The 19888-nt window shown below is 37.4% G+C and overlaps 1 protein-coding gene across 1 annotated transcript in view; it reads right to left on the bottom strand.

Annotated features, from left to right (window-relative positions):
• PRKD3 (protein kinase D3) overlaps positions 1-19888 on the bottom strand; it is a 42714-nt gene that overhangs the window by 11391 nt on the left and 11435 nt on the right. Inside the window, exons 3-11 of the mRNA XM_054279138.1 lie at positions 17801-17939; positions 16025-16156; positions 15179-15336; positions 12824-13013; positions 10023-10100; positions 7903-8086; positions 6224-6347; positions 3383-3460; positions 1464-1740 (exon numbers count right to left, since the gene is read on the bottom strand). Of these exons, the coding sequence (XP_054135113.1) occupies positions 1464-1740; positions 3383-3460; positions 6224-6347; positions 7903-8086; positions 10023-10100; positions 12824-13013; positions 15179-15336; positions 16025-16156; positions 17801-17939 (1360 nt within the window). The remainder of the gene's footprint in view (positions 1-1463; positions 1741-3382; positions 3461-6223; positions 6348-7902; positions 8087-10022; positions 10101-12823; positions 13014-15178; positions 15337-16024; positions 16157-17800; positions 17940-19888) is intronic.

The following is a 19888-nucleotide window of genomic DNA, read 5'->3' as shown; positions in this document are numbered from 1 at the left end:
TCAAGCACTAGCAATGTCTCCCTCCTACTTTTGGTCTTTTCATTTAAAGGCATGTATTTGAGACTTTTCTAAAATTAAAATCTAAGGGCCCTTGAGATACAGTTCATGTTTCACAAAGTGTAGGAAGAAGAGGGATGAAGAGACATTTTGTGGCCTTCTGAGAGTTTAAAAACCAACCTGAGTTGCCTAAAAATATGTAAATACCACTCCCTGACTCACTACAGTTTCTTATACTCCTACAATACTAAACATATTAAAATACTTCCTCTCAGTATCTACCACTGCAGTTCTATTCCCTACCAATGTCAATGGAATGTTATTATTTATACCTGAAAAACAATTTGTTTTGGAAAAATCAAGTGTCTTTCAAGTCTGTCAGCAACAGTAACCCTTAGATGCTAGACAGCAAAGAGAATTTTGGTGTATCTACATAGAGATATACACGTTCATATATATATGAAACCAAAAATTCCATATCAAAAGTGGCATTTTATGTGTGCATAAAGCCAGGTATGAGGTACCAGCTCCCAGGTATGTTTCTTCACTGTAATTACATACCAAAGCCAGTACTGGCATTTCAAATTTTACTATTTTAGACCATTGCTGCATTTGCAGGAAGTGCCTTTACCTGAGAGTAGCATTTACATGCTCTTAACTGCTGCTGATGCAGAGTAGCCAGATATCAGAAACAGAGAAACTGATCTCAGAATCTACTGCAAAAGAAAATTTTTCTGCAAGGAGATTAAAGAGTAGCTGGAATTTGGAATGAAACTGAAAAGTAAATGCATAAATCTCAGTACAGAATGAGAATGAATGTTGTTGCAAGGAGCAAGGAGATGTCTTAAAAGAAGGAAAACAATATAAAAGTTTAGTGGAGCCTTGATAATGAATATAATCCTATGCCAGATGAAAAAAAGGAGGGAAGGTGCATAAAAATAAGAATAGGGTACTTTTTATAACTACCCACAGCTTCACAAAAGTTTTTTACATCACTGATGGTATTAACATAGCAACACTAACTCCTTTCTTCTCCTTAGCTACTGACATCTCATAGAATTTTAAAAACATAAACATATATAGGTACTAACATAAAAAAACCCAAATTTGTTTCTTTCAAAGTGTATGCATGTAATCTGAATATATTTATTTAGTTATGCATATTAGAAATATGTAATCTGTATTCCCTTTTTACATCTGCATTTGTTCTTAGTGGTCCCACAATAAAACTCTGCACTCCGCATTCATACTGTAAATCTGATTCTTTACTACTTTCTGCTACAAAGGATTAAAGGATTTGCCCACCCTCCACAAACCTGAGTCATTTTTAGAGACTCATGGCAAATGACAAACCCAATTCAGCAGATAACCAACAGACAGTACTTCACTCTAAATAAGCCCTGTTCCCAAAGGAATCACTACCACCAGCAGCTTCAGCACATGAACAAGAGCACCTCACTGCTTACTGTGATCTTTCCCTTGTCCTGCAGCAGTGCAAACGCTAGGCTGAGGGGTGACTGGCATCAAGGCCTGGCGGATGGCTTTCTCCCAGCTCTGAGCTATGTCAAGTCCCACTCCAGAGGCAGCAAGGACTGGACTGTGATGAGCGCTGCCGTTGTTCTCGCCAACAAAGTACACCATCGTGTCAGTGATGATCTCAAAACAGTAGGGGTTGCTGCCCTGCACCACGTGTGAAAAATCTCGAGGCTGAGTCACCTGGAGAATTTCTGAAAGTGGAATCTCCTGAAGAAAGATATTAGAAATTAAAAAATGAAAATGCACATAATATTTTAATATGCTAACACCCATAACTGCAAGCGTTGCAAAGAAACCAAATTAAGTAAATAAAAAAACAAAACTGAAACACCAAGCTTCATAAATAAAATTGAACTGTGCATGACCATTGAACACCCAGTGTTCTGAATATCTATATGCAAGCCTAGACAGACTTTCTGGCCCACCACAGTTCCCTCCATACAACTACTATTTTCTACTCAAACTACATTAATGTTCATCATGAGACACACCTCCACTGCATGGGTAAGTGATGCACAAATAGAGAATGATCATTTTCCCCTTGCAGTTTATACAGCTTAGGCAGAGAAGAGCAGGTGGGAGAGAAAGTGAAACAGTAACATTAAGGAGAGGATGCAGCTAATCAATAAGCACTGCTTTGTGCATCAGAATCATTTTGGGTAAACAGACATTAGCATAATACAGACATTAGCAGATATTATCTGCATACAGATATTATCCTCTACCTGGTCAGTTTAAGACCATGGTACAAGAGTATTACAGAACAGATCTCATGGAAGAAATGGTTTCACGTTCACGCTAGGTGGAGGAGGACATTCCACATCCATGGGAAGGTGCAGGTGCATGTCACTTGCAAGAGCAGTGAACAGGCAGATGAACACCAAGCAGGCATTAGGAGGATAAGAGACAGCAGCTGATTGAGATGAAGAGCAAATAAATGTAAAGGCAAAAACTGTGAATTACTTTAACAGCAAAGACAAACAATTAGATCTAAGCAGTTAAAACAAGGGGTGCAAAGGGGCAAGTGAAAGGACTAAAAGCAGTGACGTAATGGAGCAACAAGCAAGGAACATATTTTACCAGCTGTGTTTTGAATGCACAGGGCAATACAAGTATCAGAGAGGTCTGAGAAGAGACTGCATTGGTCAAGATAGGGATGAAAAGGATCTGGGCAAGTTTATCTGGGTGTACAGAGAAAAGGCTTGATCTTAGAGATGTTATAAAGGAAGAAGCTGCAAGATTTGGACCCCCACCTAAAGGCATAAGACAAGAAAGGGAAAAGTCCTGTTTACACATTTAAATGCATTTTCTGAATATTCCACCACCAAACACAATCCTACATTGACAATACACTATGCTTAAATTATATAAACATAACGCTATACAGTAAATTTTCCTATAAAGCTTGCTTGAAACTTTCAGTTGTACGGTAGGGAGTAATTGAATTTGAGGAACGTTGAAATAAAACACATAAGCATGCAAACTTTCAGTCACTACTCAGAGAACACAAAAATTCAAGCCTTCATTCAAATGGCGGCCAAAGAAACTCTCTGGTAATTGTGAGGAAAGCTTAATATGCCAGGTGCTTAATTCAGGAGAACAGTACATGCAAAAATGTAAGGAGAGACATACTCAAGGGAATTAGAGCAGGAGCGGCAAGCAACTTCTCAGAGTTAGTCTTGATCCTTCTCACTTACAGGCTTTGGGCAACAATTAACCTGGTCACAGTTTTGATTCAAAAAAGAGATGGGAAAATGGAGATAATACGTAAACTGCTCACAGTAGACTTCATCTCTATAAAGCATTGCATAAATCAAGTGAAACAAAATTATTACTCATCATTAATTACCTTGTAATATTTTGTTCCAGATTCATTTTGAAATAGTGTGAGGCATTTGCTGTCCAGTCTCCAGTAATGTCTTTTTCTCTACAAAATGCACAGTACAATTACATAAGGAATAAACGTTTCATATGGCTTTTGCTATCTCATTATTTAAATTAAAAATGCTTTAAATTACTGTGATATCCAATCAAAATTAATCTACAATAACCTTAGACTACAGAAATGAAAAAATAAGCTTTGGGAAAAAATACTTTGTCTTAATTGAAGAAGAAGCTCAAAAATTATTTCCAAAAACTAGCAAATATCACTTACCTTCCAGCAAAAGCAGTGACAACAGGAGTTACCTCATATAGGAAAAAAGAGTTACTAGACAGGCTTTACTCCAGGTGCATATTCTCACAAAATCTGAGCCATTCAAATTTAGTGACAATTGTGAGAGTCATGATTTCTCCCTTCATGCCCTCATACCAACATTGCAAGGTTCAAGCACTGAGCAAGCCTAACAAGTCCTTAATTCTTCCATCAATATAGAGGCAAAACAGGCACATTATGAGATTCAAATGAAAAAAAAACAATTTAGGGGAAAAAAAAACCAAGACAGACTACATAGCCATTTGTTGGAAGTATCCACCAAAAAGAAATCTCCCTGACCAAAAAGTAACGTGGATTAACCGTTGTATATAACTGTCTTATAATTTAAGCAGAAGAATATTCTTCAAAACAAAGAAGCTTTTAGAAAGCTACTATGGTTGTATGAATCAAAGTATCTGTAAGATACTTTCCTTGCACCACGCTCATATAGTTAGAAAACCACTTCCATTTTTCTGGGGCAAAAACCAACACCCTTAACCCTAACTTAGGATGACAAAGTTTCAATTCAATTACATTTCTATTTTATAAACTTTGTCATATTAAAAGCAAAGCTGCTTTTTTTTTTTCCATATTTAAGCAGAGCTTAAATCACTTTACTCAGGGAGAAGCTAAGTCAACCTATAGGAGTTAGACAGAGAAAACTAGATCAAAAAATTGATTTAACTAAAAGGAGTTCCCAGAGAGCACCAGGACAATGGGTGAAACAAAAGGTGTAAACCCCTCATTTCAACATATATGCTCTTTATTAAATTGTGAATCAGGAAAGACTTTGGAGAGAGAAGTTAAGGAAAAGGCTGGTAACTTACTCAGGGGTTCAAAATCTGCCCCATCCCCTACTCTGAGAAAGGATGGGACCAAGGTTAGAAAAAGAGTAAAGATGATGACACAGAAACTTCTCATTTTGAAGAATGAAACATCTTGTTATCGGGGAGCACAAGAAGCACACAGATCGTGCTGTTAAAATGAACCTGTCTGGAACTGATAGGAAGCCCAGTTGTTTCAGGAATAGGAAACAGTCTGACACTGCTGAGAACGGAACGGCCAAGGGAAATAGCCGATGCTGTAATGCCCAATACGGAAGTCTCCTCCCATTAGGAAGCTCTGTGAGATCTTGTTTGGCTGACTGTCCTTTGGGTCAGGATACTTCATCTGACTGGCCTTTTCAGCTGATGTCATCGAGGTAGCAGCCAGACTGACAGATGAAGAAAATCAAACTAAACTGAGTTGTTTCATCAGATCACTGCTCTAAGGGGAGGCTCAAAACAAAAAAAAGTCCATGGGAAAACCTAGTGGTTGCACTGAAAGTTTAAATCAGAGTTGAATACCAGGTCTGCCCTGAACAGTTCTGCTAGAACTATTCACCTCTGTCTGCTACCTTAGTTTTTCCAGAGCCAGCTGATGGTAATTGTGACTTTTACATAGACTTGGCTGTAACTGTATCTAAAATACACTAGATACTTATTTTGGATTGTGATAAATACATTTAGGTACTAAAAAATTGTACCTTAAAGAAACGGTGTTTAAGGTAGTTTCACAAAGACCACTTACAGCAGTCAGTTTAGCTGACAATCACAAAAAGAGAAAACATTACATTATAGAGCTGCCTATTATCACCTTTCAAATTGATTTCTTCAGAACTTAAATAACTTTGCTTTTTTAAATTCTCTAGGCCTCCTCCAATCAGTTGCCACAGAGATAAAGAATGCAAAAGTATTTCTGCTGCCTTTCATGAACAGTCTCAGTATGCTATAATGAGATCTGGGAACTTCTTAAATTCCTCCTTTTTATTCATCGATCGAAAAACAAGAGGACTGATTCACTTCCTCCCATCAGACAATACTAAGGAACCCTGTTATTTTGCCTTGTCCTCCTCCTCAATACACAAAAATCAAGTAGCTTGCCTACTCAATTAAGGTAGCATTATTAGTAGCACTGGTAACAAACACCACAGTCTTTTTGGGGGATGCTTGCTTACCCAAGGACATACAGTCAAGACACAACTCTTAGAGTGAATTGCTAGAGGAATTAAGGGTTCCCATATCTACACATAACTATTTACACACACCTAGATCATTAGAATAATACTCTCAACCATTTCAGTACACAAAATATTCCTATGAATTCCACCTTTTCACATAGTAGAACACAAAAAGAGACAAGTATTTAGTTCAACTATTAAAGAGAAAGATGACACAAACAAATTATTCTAAGTTACTTTCTCAGGAAAGCTGAGATACTGCATATACAATTCATTTCAGGCAATGTAGAGATGCTTTTCCTTCTTAAAGGGGAGAAGGAAAAGTACTGTTTGATCACCACATGAAGAATTTTGAATAAATTACACTTTTTGCCCGGAACCAGATTTCTTTATAATGAACATCACAGCTAAATTCTTTCAAATTATACTCTAATCAGAAATAAAACACACTAGTTTAGAGAAATAACTTAATTTAGGAAGAAACTGAAGTAACTAACCAGGTTGTCTCTACTAGTATAGTGGACCATCCATCCTTCTTTCACCATTGTACTGCTCTTCCTCTTGGTGTGTTTGATTGACTGTACAACTCGCATGAGAGGAATGTTATTGCTTGTTGAAGGACTAAAAGAAGATACAACAGTTTAATATGGAACAAGTTAAAACACAACAGTACTGCAATTATACTTGTTTTACGTATTTAGTCCACAATTTTCAGGAACAGGCAACTTTTATGCATTTAGTCCATCATTTTCAGGAACAGACACTGTGGTTACAGTCCATAATTTTCAGGAACAGACACCTTTTCTCCCCATGCAGATTTAGTTGATGGATGAATTTGATAAGGCATCTGAGCTCCCACTAGGTCTCCTAGGGCAAATATTGCAGTATTTAAGGAACAGAGAAGAAACACACTGGATTGAGGACACCTACAGAAATTATTCTCTTTCAAAACAATCTGCTGAGACTGCTGGTCTTTCATGCCATTTTACACCACAGTAATATAATTAGCATCAGCATAACTATAATTTCTTATTGTCTATGTAAATTGATTATGCTGCTTCATAATATTGTGGTTAATGAAGGTCCCTATCAAAGCAAACTTTCAACTTAAGAAAACATAAACCAGGGTGTGTTAAATCACAGCTGTACTAGAAAATTCTGTCAATGCTAAGATATATTAACTCTCCTGCAGACAAAGGTTTGATAATCTCTAATATTCTGTGAGAGAGCCATTCATTAAACATACAGGTTTTAATAGCACTGAAAATGAAGCTAAACACCAAGGTGCCTGCCTACACCAGAGCTCTATATGTGGCACTAACAGACACATCTGTAAACACACATTTTAAGGTAGTTTCAAAACAAAATGGCAAGGATGCCTTAACATGGCCTGCTACACTATAGGATGTATAACTGGCTACAGGATGCTGTCATGCCAAAAACCTGAATTGCTTCAAATCCAATCAGAAATAAATGGAAAAATCCTACTTGGAGGTAGATGTTGCTTCCCCATCAGGAGATCCTTGGGCTATGAATCACTGGGAGTTGGAAGGTATCATTATATGCTCTCCCTCACAAATTTGCTATTAAGTCTTGAGCTACAGTGATGTTTAGTTTGACCAAATACAACTGCACTTATCTTATTAAGAATGACTAAGAAAATCAGGATGACACTACTCAGAATAATAGAGAAATAAAAAGATCAAATTTGATTTAAGGAACTATGTTAACAGTTATTGGATAAAAGACTTCAGAAACATCACTTTTAAGATAAATAAAGCAAATTATTGCATAACATGCATAGACTACGATGCCAATATTAAAATAGCCTAACTAATGCTGTTTAAATCCACATGTATTAAATTAAGCTCAAGTCACAGAGACCTTAACCATGTATTAGCTTTGTTAAGCTCTAAGTTTTATTCTGCTTGTATTTCTTCAATAACTGCCATAGCATAACTATTTTTCCAATTAGAAGAGGCTATATTCTTTTAGTCTATTTATGTCTCAGATTTTCTTGAGATAGGAGAATTTTACAAAGTGTTTTCAAGCTAAAAAAAAATCCACACAAAGGGAAAATACACTTTCAGCAATAAAGCTGGGCTAATTGGAAACGTTTTGCTCACAATATTGAGCAACACATATCCTGAGCAAAGAAATCCATCCTGGAACTTACCTGATTGTTTTGACAGCTTCCTCATCTTTGTCTGCATCAAGGTCAGATGGATCCATAAAAAAGATTTTGTCCTCTGGAGGAGAGGGCTCTTCAGCATCATCTAGAACTCTACTACCATCACTGTTCATTTCACTGCTATCAACTTCCATCGGCATATCCAAGTCCTGCCCTGGGCTAGCAGGTTCTGGAAACAACGCAAGTCAGACATTGTTTCACACACACAACTAAAAAAAAATAAATAAAATCCTCCAAAACTCAACTTTGTTTTTTTCATTAACACTTATGGAAATAAAAAATTACAATCACAATATACAAAAGCTTCACACACTTGCTGTAAGATGCAGAGTATGCTAATGAACATTATCAATTTGATTTTGCTAAATGCCAAGGCAAGAGAGACCCAACTAAACACAAACCATTCTGAAAGAAACAGAGTGAAAAGCTTAAAGTCTACACCTAAATCCCATTAAGTAATTCTGTTCCACAAGTAATCAGGACAAAGTAACCTTTCAATGGCTAGAGATGACCCAGAGAATTATTCCTGTGCAAATGAAATTCTCCATTAACAGCAACCCAGCTCTGCTCTCCCTGGTCTTGTTGTCCATAATAAGAAAAGTAAGAAAGAAAAGGGGAGCTGTGGAATTGCAGGAAAAGAGAAAAGCAGAACAGATCTTATTCACCTGTGATTTTTTGTAGGCAGAAATTTAGTGTTTTCAAAAGCTGTACAACTTGTATTGCGGAAAACTAAGAACTAAGACATAAAAATATGTCTTGCAATATGTCTATAGCCTTTTTATGGTTGTTTTTTTTGTTTGTTTGTTGGTTTGTGGGTTTTGAGTTTGCTTTTTACCTGGGGTGAGTTCAATTAAGAATGGAAGAAAGAACAAAAAAAAAATTGCTCTTTATGTCTTCAGAAGAATTACATGAAACCATAGTTCACAAACTCTGTGGCCTTTAGCACCTTAGCATCACAAGGGCAGTAAAACCAGGCTGCATCAACATCACGTTGCACATTGCTGTTCACAGCCACCAACCTCAAGATCCAGGAAAGAGCCTGGGAGCTGGAGAAGGTTAGCATGAATGGATGGGATCTATTGTGCAATGGCAACAGACCCTAGCACAGCTGCTGCCCAAGCCTCTGAATCAAGTTGTCCTGTTTGATGCGATCTGCTCCACGTCACCAATTTTGTTTCACTAAAAACTGTGACAAGGCAACAGAGCCACAGAATGGAGGAGATTTTTGAAGGTCACCTGGTCCAACAACTCCCTGAGTTCATTTCTCCCATCTGTTGAAGTCCTCAGGATAGCAGCAGAAACCCTCTGTCATATCAGCCAGTCCTCCCAGTCACCTGCAAAGCTGCTGAGGGTCCACTGCCCTATCAAGATCATTAATGAACATGTTGAGCAGAACTGGACCCTTTGCTGGCCTCTGGGGTACACCAGGAGTTATTTGCCATTGATAATCGCTCTCGAGGCCCCCCATTCAATCAGTTTTTAATCCCTATCTGCTCATCTACCTCATATTTCATCAGTTTTACACTGGTTTAAAACTTACAAAAATACTCTAAACATTCTTCCACAAAGTGTTCTGCACATTCCTCTTTCAATTCTGCAAGGACTATGCAGAAAGCAGTCCTACTTCATTGAAGTTTCCAGAAATTAGGGTGCAGTTCTTTCTTTTGGTTTGGCTTGGGGTTTTTCTCCTTTCTCTTTTATCTCAAACACCTCAGCTAACTCTGGCCAGTAAGCTATGAGAAAGTCATACAAAAATTCCATGTCTTCAGATATTAACATGTTAAAGAATGTATTTCATGGTGAAAAATGAGCAGACCAATCACAACAGATCTTCAAATTTTGTACATTGGGGTGGCTTCCAGATTTTTCATTTCCATTACGCAATCCCAACAAAAGCATAGTGAACTTGTCAAGACTGACTGAAGTAAAATTTAAGTCACCAGAGCGTAAGTTTCACAGTGAATCTTTTTCATTTTAACTCAAAAAACTGGCAAGATAAATAAAAATACATCAAATATTCAGAAATGAGGGAACGAAATACTAAGGCATTTAGTTTTCAGCCACAAAAGATCTCTCACTATTTGAAAGTATGTTTCTCATCTTACCTCCATTGAAAACAACCTCTCCAAGACAGTCTCGAGGTACTTTAGGTGCACAGCGTTTGTGACAGTTGAATCTGCAATCTAAAACAGCAGATAAATAAGCCCATGATATCAGAACCTGACTCCCACCCAGGCACTAACATTTATCATTCACTCCTTCCAACTCTAACTTCAGTTCAGATTCATATATTTGCATGTAGCTGAAGACAGCACCAATGAGGTCACCTCCAGGAGGAAATTAGCAATCTTGTCCTTATGTCACATGTTGATTTGTCCCACCACTATTTATCATGTCAGTACTTCCCTTCCAGTACAAAAGGTTTGCTACTTCTGTAGTTTCTTCTGCAGCTATTTTTTCCCTCATGATGTAACTTCTCCCATTCTTTCATTTGTTCCACATCCTTTTTTCCATTGCTATATGATTTAACTGTCTCATCTCTAACAATTTTCCCCACCAGCTAACTAAGACTTGCAGCCATCAGAGTCTGATCACACGACATCTATGATCACACAACTACATCAGAGCAAATATGTTCTGCAGTAAATCCTGAAGTCCAGTTCCCCTCTCATTCAGGTTACAGATTTGCCTGAACTCCTCAGGCTCCATTTCTTGCTGACACAAGGCAGACAGAATAACATTATGCCCAGATTTGGCCTGACACAGGATGGAATCTCAGCTGGATGTGTGCCATTGGTGCACCCGAGGTATCAATGCAGCCCACTGAACCAAGTTCAGCCCACAACATTACTGGTATGAACAGGAATTTCCTTTATTAGTCACATCCCTGTGATTTTAAACTCCATCAATACCATGAATTTCAAAACTCCCTACTGCCCCCACAATTGTTTTCATATTGGTAGTTTAACCTCTTTTTGCTATTCAAAACAAGCTCAATGTGTTTTTCTTTTAAGCCCAGACAAGAGAAAAACCATTATCTCTCCATTTTTAGTGGCAGAGGAGCCAAATTTTGGAGCAGAATACAATATTACTCAGCTTCTTAGTGCCTAAAAAGATGCTTCCTAGGAGACCCATTAACAGTATTTTACAGCCATGGCTTCAGTCCATATTATGAAATACAATTACTTCACTACTTTAAAGAAGGCTGGAAGAAACAGAGACATTTCAAATCCTGTCATGAAACTAGAAGACTGAATCTATCCTAAAAAATTAAACTATATTCAGAAACATTCCTGGGTACTGCCATGCAATTCTCTAGTCTAGTAAATAGCTACAAACATCCCCTAGCAAGCTTTTGGCCCACAGCATTAGCATAATCTCAAACAGTTCCAAGGTCTAGCTCATAAACCAGAGCATCCTATGAAATTGCTCCAGGCAGTCTGCACAGAGCCACCCAGGCTGGGATGCTAAGAAAATTTGTTCATGAACACGGGTCATTCTGTCCCAGCTGACCTCAGTGTCCGGGAATGTTTCTGGGCACATTTAATTTATTACCACAAACACAGCCTTAGCATCTCAAACATCATCCTCAGAGCCCAAATAGCAATGAATTAAATCAAGAAATCCAGGGCTCTTCCAGGTAATCAGAAACATAAAACTACTAGAAGACCCCCAAGCTTTGTGAATGTGCACAAGGAAGTTGGTGGGAAACCTTAAGAATCTGTAAGAAAAGTCAGTATGAAAAAATTTGAACTGCTTGATATCAGTTCCTGACATATTAAAAATAAGTATAGGATCTTACTGCATAAATGGAGGCCTATAAAGACACTTATTTCTGTCCTGCACATATACATGGCATTTCTCTAGGCTTGTTTTCCATGCATAAATGCTTACAACATGCATACAAATAATATTTTTATCCAGTGCCATTCAATTCCCTGAAACTGATGTGGTAGCCCCATTTGTTCAGCTGGATACAGTCATATGCTGTATATGACCAGCAGCATCTGTATGTTAAAACCACAAGGCATCTTTTTCAGGCTTCATTATTTTTGTATCATGTGTATCCAAGAGACACACTGACTGGAAAAAATATCAAAACCAGTTCAGGATGCAGACTTCAAACAGACTACAAAGACTGCAAATAACAACAGAAATGAAAAATAAAACTACTTCCTTACTCACATGCAACAGCACTATTACTTGTCAAAAAAAAAAAGTTAACACAGCTGTAAGCTTACAATATTTTCTCTCCTCTAATAAAGCAAACTGAAAATGTATTAAGTGACCTCTCTCAAAAAGCTGACCTTCAAAGTCCCGTTTGACAAACTCACATGAGAGAAATGGAAACTCCTTTCCATATTAATGTTTATGATTCATTACTAGACTTTTGTTTCCTGCAAAGCCAACAGATCTGCACTAACTAGTAATAAAATGCCAGAAGGAGATCACGTTAGTTACACCCTAGGAACCACATGGAAGAGCCTAAGAACTGAAGCCATGCATGTTAACATTTGCTACATAAAAACCATGCAAGTTCAGCACAGGCACCTATCTCCAAAAGGTAATAATCAGTATCCCATACTAAAATACAATGAAAACTCACAGATTTCTCAGTGATCAGTCTAGACTACAGATATTGAACAAAAGGAAGCATTTCCCATTTTTATTAATTCATAATTATCCTTCTAGAATTACAGTGTTTTCAAACTACACAATTATATCTTATTTTTCAGAAAAATGTACAATGCACAGCTTACTACAATGAAAATGAGGGCTGCTGTGATCTTCTGAAAATTATTCAATTTTTCAAAACTTACATGTTTGCAGTATACAGTCATCAAACAGTTTTAAATACAAGACCTTTACTGAAATGTACTGCTGCAGCAGCAAATGAAAGGTTTACCTTTACACTGCATTCCTTGGCGGAACAGGCCCTTCAGCAGCCGTTTGCAGTACTGGCAGATGGTGGGACGGGTGTAAGAGTGAACAGCAAAGGTGTGTGGGACCTTCACTCTGCACAGCACCATCTTATCCATCCAGATGGGGCGGCCACTCCAAGAGGGAATCCTCTTACTTGGCTCTGGGCAGCAACGCTGCAATAAAGAAGGAATACATCATTTGCACCAGAACAGTTCTACTGCCATGACTGCCTTGAAAAGTCAGAGCAGTCAGGTGAACTGGAAAAAAGCAAAAACTGCACCCATTTTTAAAAAGGGCAGAACAGACAACCCTGGGAACCACTGACCTTTCAGGCTCCCCTCTGTATCTGGGAAGATCACAGAGATCTTACTAGAAGCTATGCTAAAGCACATGAAGGGAGGAAGTGATTTGGGACAGTCAGCAGCCTTCCATGATGGAGTGACTCCATCTCAGTGGACAAAAAAAGGGCTAGAGGTGTCATTTATCTGGAATTCTGTAAAGCCTTTGACACGGTCACCACAACATCCTTCACTCTAAAGCGGAGAGATGGATTCAATGGGCAGACCTTTAGAAGAATAAGGAATTGACTAAATGGTCACATCCAGAGGGGAGTGGTCAATGTCTCAGTGTCCTGACAGACATCAGTGACAAGTGGTGTCCCTCAGGGCTGACACTGGGCCAGAGCTATTAAATGTCTTTATCAAGGACAGACAGTGGGAGTGAGTGCACCCTCAGCATGTTTGTGGATGTCACCCAGCTGGCACACTGCAGGGATGTGATGCCATCCAGCAGGACCTGGGTAAGCTTGAGAAGTGGGTCCATGTGAAACTTCTGCGGCTCAACAAGGCCAAGTGCTGGCACTGCACCTGGGTTGGGTCACCCCCTGTATCAACACAGGCTGGGGACTGGTGTCAGCCCTGTTGGGAAGCACTTGGGGGTCCTGGTGGATGAAAAAAATGTCAGTGGGGCTGTAAGGGAGGTGTTGGCTGCAAAAGTGACCAGACAAGAAAGCAACCTGGCCAAAAGCTTTAAGAGGACATTCTGGTATTGTAAAACAAAACCATGAAAATACCAGATGGAAAAGCCTTACAGAAAGCAGGAAGTTATGTATGAACCTTTATTTCCACAGAAGATAAAATGCTAGAAATTCACTCACAACATTCATTTTTTGAGCAACCTGACAAGGTGCAGACAGCACATACAAGCCTCCATATAGAAGGTAAAACAGAAAGCACTGGAGGCAGGCAGACCAAATTGCAATCACTACCTCAAACTATTAGTTTTTAGAAGCAAGGTATAGCATGCTGGATAGCTTACTAAATTAGGCAAAACTGTTTAGAAAATTAAAAAATTATTTAGAAAATAAACCCCCTCAAAAAAAAATTTTTGAAATTAAGTTAAAAGAAAAACTTCAATTAAAACAGAAGAAGCATTGAGTAAAATTAAGAGGTATCAAAAAAGTACTAAACATGCACACAGATATCATAAAGTTAAATTATGTGATAAATGCTTACAATTCTATGTTCACTGAATGACTCTTACAAGTAGACATAAACATCAAAATAAATATTTTTCATTACTCAAGACTAAGCTTTTATAGCCTCTAGCTAAAAAAAATAATGTTCTTGAAGTAGACTATATGATTTGTAATTTAAATTGTGGCAAGAATAGTTATAGTGTAAAGTAACAGATTACTAGAAAAGCCTAAGGCACAAACAAATGGATCTAATCCTTGCCTCTCATAATCCCAATATAGTTGGGATATACTTGATAGTTGATATTTGTTATGTAATTGATAACCTCTCAGCAATCATCACAACAAGGAACTACTATGAATGTCTGTTTTTACTGTAAGCCTTTCATCTCATACACCCTCCTAGATAGTGTTTGGGGTTTTTTGGATTAACTCTGTGAAAAGCTTAACAGCAGATTGGGAACACTCTTCCCCAGTATAAAAGCTTACAATTTGTATTGCATTGGCCAAGTAACTAATCTATGCTGATACAATAATTACAGAACTAATCTGTATTACTAGAAGGCAAGATGTTTTATTATTCTGAAGCCAAAGTTCTCAGGATTTCATATAACCATGAGTGAAAGGCCAATAACAAATTTATATATAAAACTTATAATTTATTTCCTGTTGCATCTCTCACAGTAGTAATAAGCACTAAGTGTCCAAGTCTAAGAATCACTGTATTTTAAAATTCACTAAAACTGATCATAATGGTTAAGTTTGACTCCCACATACTCATCATGAGCCACTTAAAACACTATCTAGTTCTTCAGAGGTTAAAGAATTTAAACCAGAAATTGTTTCTTCTTTCACATTACATACTTCTTCAGAGGCAGAGGATGTGTGTTCAGCTTGTGCTGGCCTTGGAACTGAAAGCCCTGCTCCTGGCAAAGACACGTTAGACAGGCGCCTCTTCCTCACTCCACTGCAGTTGTTTGGAATCTTGAAGGCACATCGCTTATGGTAGTTTAACCCACAACCTGGAAGAGGAGTTTGTTTATTCAAAAAACCTCCCAACATTCAAAGAAAAAAACCCACAGTACTAATATTTTGATAAAGGAGTTTTAAAAAGATGACCCAGGACAATGGCAAAGGCAGAAATAGACTGTTATGTCAAATTCTCAGATTTTAGTGTTCTTGATGTGATTCACAAAAACAGCTTTTTCTCCAGTGAGCCCAGTTCTAGTAACAAGGTCTAACACTTAGAAGCAGCTGATCTCCCAGCACCAGGAGGCTTTCATCACTTCCTCACTTTGGAGCACAAGAAGCAAGAAGAATTCAGTGAGAAGGCAGTGTTAGTACCTGACAGCAGGCTGCAGAGTGCTCCACAGCCAGCTGGATGAAAGCCATAAGCAAAGGGATTCCCCTTTGGGAGTATCTCCAAACTACATGTTCCTTGTGCAAAGAACACAAGGTTGTAAGCTAGCGATTTTTTTCAGAGTGGGAAACAACAACATTTCTTAAGTCATTAGCCCAAGGTCATGCATTAGCCCAAGTTTGCATTAATGTCAAGATCAGAACTTCGGTTTTCCAATGCACAAACCCTTCCAGGTAGGAAATACTGTATTTATCACTTGGTAACATACCAAACACAATACAACTACTTCTTCCTCATCTCATATAGATATACACACACACAAACACACTAAATGTCACAGACTGGCTTACCCTCACATTTTAATCCTTGTCGTACCAAACCCCAAAGCATCTCTCCGCAGTAGTCACAAAAAGTAGGAGCCTTGTAGGAATGCACATAAAGTGCATGAGGACGGATCTGGAAATCTTCAACTGTAGCCAAAGCTTTAAAAAAATTGCAGTAAGTTATAACTCTTGCCACAGGATCAACAAGGATTTATGGAAAGAACATGTTTTAAAAATGGCTAATTTAAAGAACGCTTACAAGATATTTAGAAATCAGCATTTTACTGTATGTCATTTAAATATACACTCAGGAGACTACATAGTTCTCAATAAACATTTTTATTGAGGAAAAATATCCACTGAACTCTGTAGGCTAATGTTCCCAACTAATCAACAGCATGAATCACTCTGTTGAAAACCTCACTAAGTTGAAGGCAGGTACAACAAGCTTTGCTAAAAACAACAGTAAATGTTTTAAAGAACAACTTAATTTTCCAAGCTGTTCTGTAACCTACAAAATTTTCAAAAAAAGATAGTTCTAAAAATAGATTTTTATCTTCTTAAGTACTTCTGCAGTAAAAGCTTATTAGATTCAACTCAGTGTATCAAAAAAGAACTGTGGATAAAGTTTCCACAGAACACTGAAATATTATTTTCCCTAAATAAGTGTAGATATATTTCAATTTCTTTTGTTTTGTATCTTTGAGGGAAAGAAACAACAAAAAAGGTATTTTACATCAAGATTGCCTTGTCCTGATGGCTAATGGTTTTTTATCATATACATACTAACACTCCCTATTCAGATCTTATTTTTAAAATCCTACTGAAAGAGATTTACATGTCTTCAAAATGCCTGTTTCGGGTGTTCTGTCTGTCTGTAAGGAAACTGTCAGAGACTGCCAAGAGTCACACAACAAATCTTCCAAATATGCTATTCATCAGAAGCAATGAAAAGTTGAAAATAAGATGATCAATTACTGAACATTTTAGACATGCCCTGAAATGTGGCCAAGGACACAGCCTTACTTACAGCTATCAAATTCATACTTTATTGACCAAGCTTACAAATCTAAGCTCATGACAGTCAAGAAGTCTCTCCTTCTAATATATAGTCTCAGTTTGTCATTTTTTCCTCAAAGACTTGAAAAACTGCTCAACACTAGTCCAGCTTTTACTTGTAGTTTAACTGCAGCTGACTTTTGATTGAATTTGATGAAGTATTGATCAAACACATACAATGACAACCAGGGCTGGGGTTATTTTGTCCTCGTTATTGGTTAATGACCACCACTCTAAGGACTACATTGTTCAAAGAAACTTTTTTTAAGAACTACAATAACTGTAAGAGCCTGTTTTTATAGGTATGATTCAGCAACAACATTTATATGAAGTCTTATGACAGCATAAGCCATCAATAGCAAAAACTACAGCACAAAAAGACAGATATAAACAAAAGAAAACCCACAACTTGGAAGAACAAATTCTGAATCCTACCTGCATTTCACCTTAAACCATCACAAAAATGAAAAACTGGTATTATTATACTTATAAATTCTCATTTGTATAATTCAGATTTATTTTTAATAATAAACCTGAAGAAGATTAAAACAGAACAATGAAAAAATAACAAAACTGAGTGCTAAAGCATCAGTGACACTTGGACTTTCTCAGAAACCTCTACCCCAAAGTATATTGCCCAAAGTGAAAAAGCTCAAGGCAGACATGAAAATAATGCTCCATGAAGTCCTAATTTCTTTTAATCTACTGACCAAAGAGTTGTTCCACTGCTACAGTAATACCTACCAGAGAGTACAACCTCAACAAGATCTCCCTCATGTATCTCTTCTGCTGATGTAATTCGTTGCAAAATATTATCTGAGTTCAGGTCATGGCGGAACAGGAGAATTTTGTCATACATGCCAAAGAAACCACACTCTGGGAACTGCAATAGAAATCAAACTATAATTAATACATGCTCTTTGATAATCCTATACATCAATGTTTTTAATAACAGCTACAGAACTCAAGAGTTGTAAATGTTTCATGACAACAAAATAAATCTGCCTATTATTGAGGAAACAAAGCATTTTCTGAAAACTTCTAATTTTTTTTCTTTTTTAACCTGAAAAAAAGAAGTGTTAAAGTTTTTGTTTATTTGGGTTTTTAATCTCTCAGACCAGCATAATCAGTCTGGCACATAAAAGCCAATGCAGACTTTTAACTTGGATACCACCACCTATAATCCTTATTTCACAGGTATTCTGGTCAGGCAGGTATTTAGCTCAAGACACTCCAGCAGCACCTGCTGCACTCTTCTTGAGCAGCAAGCCAGTTAAGAAGCTCCATACCATTGTTCTACAACAGTTTAGATCAACAGATATGAGTAATCCTGAGTAATATGCTCCAGAGGACACTGCTTCAGCAGGCAAGTTGGACTCTATGACCTCCAGTGATCCCTTCCAACATTACCCATTTTCGGTGATTCTGTGAAAAGAAAAACTCAAATCCTCACAAGCACAGGAAAAAAAAATCCATACAGGAAACAGATACACTAAATAACATGCCACTTTTCCATGATACATCACTGAAAAAAGCTCTCATTCTGTATTTTCCCTACTCATTGAAAGCTTTCTCATTTTTTGTTTTCCTTATCTTCAAAACACTGTCAAGTATGAGTAAAACTTCTTAAAATGAAAACTTGTTAAAATGAAAAGCTTAAAAGTAAACAGTTCATGGGGGAAAAGAGCAGGTACAGACCCTGGAGAGGAATGAGCAGCATTCAAGCAGCTCCTTTGACCTTTTGGTTTAAACCAGAATTCAAACTTAAGGTGGAAACACACACGCAGATCAAAACAGGAAAAGTGTGGGGAAAAAATACGGAAAAGCTCAGAAGAAACTTTTAATTAATAAGGTAACAAGTTAGTAATTTACATGTTGCATAGTCAATTTTATCTAAACTGCATGAAGCTTGCAGTGTATTAATTGCAATTAACTAAGATTTGTTCTACCAAATCAAACACATAATGAAGGTATCATATCTATTGTGCCCATTGTTTCCACACTTTCTTCTCATTCAGAGAAAAAAATAATGTCTTCTATACAGCAGCAATTTTATCTGAAATACCAAGTTAGTCTCTCTGTTTTGGTGTGTATGCACTACATAATTACATGACACATAACACTGAAGAAGTCCTTGCTCCAGAAAGCATGCTATCTACCTTGGACAGTCACTAAGAGAGACAGAATTTTTACAATTTAACCCCTGCAAAAGCAAAAGCCAGAGCTGACAAATTTATTCTAACACAGAGGTATTCAGTCCACAACAAGAAGAAACTGATTTACTGGGCCGATGCCAAAGCACCCAGCTGCTTCCTCTGTCTCTCAACTCACCTTCAGGCTTCCTATGTAAAAAAAGCAAATATCCAAGAATATACTAAAAATTGCATTTTTCCAATTGCCTAAAGATCATTTATAATAGGAAAGAAAATACAAAGCAAGAATTAGCTGTGCTGCCCAAATATGTATATCAGTATCTCTGCAAGTACGCACAGGACTTGACTTTATATTCTGAACACACAAAGATACAGTCACTAGTAATTCTTCCAAGGAAACTGACATTTCTCCATAACTTAAACCACACCATAAACTTACTTTAAGCTCTAACCCAAAATCCCACTGTGCCTTGATTGACAGAAAACAAGATATATTAACATTATTAAAATAAGTGCTGTGAGGTCTATTCCTTGGTACACTGTTAACTTCTGTTAATTGCATTATACTGCTGAAGAACTTAATTCTAACAAAAGGGATATAAAATCAATATTACAACAGTATGTATCTGCCTGCAGATACACATGACACGTTTTAATAACACCAATAATAATTTCAGCT

This window comes from Melozone crissalis, unplaced genomic scaffold (genome assembly GCF_028551555.1).
Source record: "Melozone crissalis strain CALT ecotype California unplaced genomic scaffold, PUWL_Pcris_2 ptg000027l_1, whole genome shotgun sequence".
Lineage (NCBI taxonomy): Eukaryota > Metazoa > Chordata > Aves > Passeriformes > Passerellidae > Melozone > Melozone crissalis.
This window is presented reverse-complemented; position numbering and strand designations above follow the sequence as displayed.